At 52.6% G+C, this 3,897-nt stretch overlaps 1 protein-coding gene across 1 annotated transcript; it reads left to right on the top strand.

Moving 5' to 3' along the window:
- Window positions 1–480: 480 nt before the first annotated feature.
- LOC131697483 (uncharacterized) lies at window positions 481–2,429 on the top strand. Its single transcript, XM_058986597.1, has 6 exons — window positions 481–532; window positions 621–934; window positions 1,047–1,230; window positions 1,315–1,538; window positions 1,625–2,115; window positions 2,203–2,429. The coding sequence occupies exons 1-6, from the start codon at window positions 525–527 to the stop codon at window positions 2,395–2,397; spliced, it is 1,416 nt and encodes a 471-aa protein (XP_058842580.1). The 5' UTR covers window positions 481–524; the 3' UTR covers window positions 2,398–2,429.
- The last annotated feature ends 1,468 nt before the right edge of the window (window positions 2,430–3,897 follow it).

Genomic DNA, 3,897 nt, shown 5'->3' with positions numbered 1-3,897 from the left:
CCGCGGACTGGGGTGAGCGGAGTTGAGTTTGGTCGCCACACCATCGCTCTCTCCGTGGAGGGGAGTCCAAGGATTGGGCCAAATGCTTGCGCCGTCACGGTGTATGCTGAAGCCCGTGGATGAGGTTCTCTTTCTGGGCAAGATGTGAGTGCGCGCCGCTGCTGTGGCCATTGAGGGGTGGTTCACGGCCTTGGCGTCTCCACCTCCTTGCCCGAGACTTGGGGCCGAATCCTGGGTGCTCGGTTGTGGACGCGTCCGCGCTCTGTGTGGACGGTTCCTCTCCAGCTCCTTGGATGTGAGTGCGTGCCCCACCTGTGACCATTGAGGGGTGGTTCACGAATTGGTCACGCCCCACATTCCAGAGAGCCTTGCCCCTGACGTAAAGTGGCAGCCGTAAATGACGACCATAAAAGGCCCGCTGGGTGAGAGTCTCTCATTTGTCTTTGGCAGTGGGAGCGAGGAGACGTGCATGGAATCGACCCAAGGAATCCTACAAACGGAGTTGACCGGAGAGAATCCTACAAATGGCAAAGTAGGTGTTGACACGCATGAATATGGGCTGATTACGGCGATTGTATTTCGGGCACTAATGTTGGCTTTCTGCTTGTTTGTATTCACAGACTGAATGGGAAGTTAGACTGCCCGATACAAGGGTCCCTCAGTCGGTGTTTTGTCCGCCTAGACAGGCACTTCGAACGCATTAATGGTTTGATGCGTTTGGACCCATCTTGCCCAACCCTTCTGTCTGAGGCAAAAGGTCGGCAAGTTGGGGGCTCCCCTGCGGACGTGCCTGGGGCTCCGCCTGCGGACGTGCCTGGGGCTTCGCCTGGGGACTCGCCTGGGGCTTCGTCGGGTTCCTCCGAGTCTGGTTCCGAGTCTGGTTCCGAGGGCCATCCCTGTTGTGGCCGTTCCCAGCGGCCCACAACGCCTGACCGTGAGTATTGAGATTGCCAATGGTATCAGCGGGGTTGATGTTGGTGAATAACCTGTGTGATGACCGATGACTTGCCCTCATCTGATCTGATCTTGTTGTTCCTTTGCCACAGCTCCATGTCTACGGCTGTATCTCCAATTCCTCACTGGCCGTAAACCCTCTTCCAAGAAGTGGGAAAATTCGCTACAGGCAGTCCAGCACGTGCGCCTGTTCCTTGGGTTAATGGCAGATGCTTCCCCGGGCGAGTCTTTCGCTGACAATCTGGCGTTCCTCAGGGACACCGAGAGATGTCAACTGTGAGTCTGAACCCGTATGCATGGTTAACGTGTGCGCGTGTGCACGTTGAGGGCCTAAACCGTTTACCTTCTGTCCCTCTCCAGGTGGTACTCGGAGCTGCTGAAGTCGGGGTGGGCGCCCACTACGGTCCACAGTTATCTGACGGACGTAGCGAGCTTCCTCCGTTACCTCTTGGAGGCCCGACTGCCCAGCGTTTGTGCGAGGAAAAGGCACCTGAAGGCCCTGTTGTTTCTGCTCAATGCATTCCGCAGAGCAGGACAACGTGAGCTCATCCTGCACCGCCAGAAAGTTGCCGAGCTCGGACAACGTAAGTGGTGTTTTTCCGGTGACGGAAAGAGATTCCCATTTGTTGCCCCGTGACCTCTGATGGCTTGTCCTACCATCTCTTTGCAGAACGGTTGATTCCGAAGGGCCACCTCAAGCAATTTGACACGCGTTGCAACAAGCTGATCCCAGATCTCCTCCATCTCGCTGAGACGGGGCTCATGAACGTGGTGCCGACCCTGGTTGGAATGATCTGCGGTAAGCTGATGATCCATAACGGTCACCGAAGGGGCGTTCTGATGAACATGACGGCCGGTGAGGTGGAGTGTGCCCACCACCACGATAATCAGTTCCACGTACGGGTGTACGATCACAAGACAGCGGGAAAATACGGTGCGGCTGTGTTGGTGGTTAGCGCCAGAGAGCACGGTTGGTTGCTGAGATTCTCCGTTCTCAGAGCCACTCTCCCTGGGTACCATCGCCATCCGCGTTCGTTTTTTTTCACCGGCGGCGGCAAACCGGTTGCAAATATGGGCCTTCATCTCAGTAGAGCGTGGGAGGCCTGCGGTATTGGCAAGAGGGTCACAGCCGGGATGATTCGCAGTGCTGTAGCTACATATGTGAGTATCACCGGGGGGGACGTCTTAATGGTAGTGATGTGATCACTATCGGAGATAACCCCCCCTTCTCTCTCTCTCTCCCAACAGACTTGGGCTACTCACGGGGAGGTGAGCAAAGCGACCGTCTCCCGGCACATGACCCACAGCCTGCAGACCCAGGCATCGTTCTATGTCCACGATGAGGCTCCCGCTAACCATCAGCAGGCTCGGCGTCTGATCGAACAGAGCCTGGATATCTGCGAGACAGATCCTTTGCGAAGCCCAGAGATGGGCTTGGCCTGATGGAACTTCGTTGACCCTAGTTAGGGTTAGTGTTAGGGTTAGTGTTAGGGTTAGGGTGAGAGTTAGGTTTAGAGTTTGTGTTAGGGTTAGGTTTAGAGTTAGGGTTAGTGTTAGGGTTAGGGTTAGGGTGAGAGTTAGTGTTGGGGTCAGGGTTTGGGTTAGGGTTAGGGTTAGGTTTAGGTTTAGAGTTTGTGTTAGGGTTAGGTTTAGAGTTAGGGTTAGTGTTAGGGTTAGGGTTAGGGTGAGAGTTAGTGTTAGGGTTAGGGTTTGGGTGAGAGTTAGGGTTAGGATTGTGATTATATCATGTAAAGTGTTACCCTTCTAAGCTATGCCAGCTGTGGATCACAGAGGTCTGGAGTGAGTAATGCCCTAGTAATGCACAATTCCTTCTCAATGTCCAGAGCCATCCTGCTCCTCCTGCTCCATCTCTTCCCTAATTCCTTCATTGAACTCACTGAACATCTTTCCAGGTCATAGTCACTTCATTATTTAAAGATACCTGTACAACCAGGAGCACTCTGGACCTACAGGTCCTGATTTGTGCACCCCTGCCCTTTATAATGGGGGATCATCAGGGTTGTGTCTGTGAATGAATAGTAATCACGTTGAACCATGTGCTGGTTGCATATTCATTTTGGAAGTGTAATGTACAAATATTTGGAGGGGAGGAGGGAGGTTCCCCTTAGTCCTTGCCAAACTTGTGTGTGGGGAAACCATCACAGGCACACGCACACACACACCATGAGGACAGTGTTCAGCAGTGTTGTAGTCAAGGGTATACGCAGGTAAACAGCACTTACCCACTTCTCATATAAGCAATACAGAGTTTACTCACTACTACTCTCCTGTGATATGCAAATCCTGAGTTAAAGACAAGATATTTTAACGGTGAGCATCTCTGTGTTGCATTGCTGCGCGGAAGACTGACAGCTGAGAGCTCTCAGTCAGAACTGCAGCGTGAGCAGGGGGCGTGGCCACTGGACTGCGTGTTCTGTTTGTGTGTGTGTGTGTTCTTGTCTACCTATCTAAGTGGGGACTTAGACGTGGTTACACATCCACCAAGTGGGGACTCGGCAGCCAAGTAGGGATCACATGCCAAAGCCTTTAAATCAGCTTACAATGATGTCTAGACCCCCCCAATGAAGGTTTTTTTAAATGACCAAGTGGGGACCTGGGGGGTCCCCAAGCGTGTAACATTTTTTCTCAGTGCTGCCCCTGTAGGCGGGTGGTGCTAGTGCAGTGACTTACACACACATGTGGTTCACACACTCCGCCTTTGATGTTGATGGTTGAGAGCCTGAGCCAGCTGGGAAACCAGCTTACTGAGGCCCAGATTTATAAAAGGATTGCGCATGTTTTATGACTGTAAAACGGGTGCTGAGGGTTCTGAATTCTTGGATGGGATTTATAAAACACACACAATGGCATAAACATGCAATTAAGACGTGATTTGCTGGGGCAGTGTCTCTGTGTGCTTTAGCCCTTAATGCATATGTAATT

This window comes from Acipenser ruthenus, chromosome 15 (genome assembly GCF_902713425.1).
Source record: "Acipenser ruthenus chromosome 15, fAciRut3.2 maternal haplotype, whole genome shotgun sequence".
Classification (NCBI taxonomy): Eukaryota; Metazoa; Chordata; class Actinopteri; order Acipenseriformes; family Acipenseridae; genus Acipenser; species Acipenser ruthenus.
Note: the sequence above shows the minus strand (reverse complement) of the source record. Positions and strands in the feature narration are given on the sequence as shown.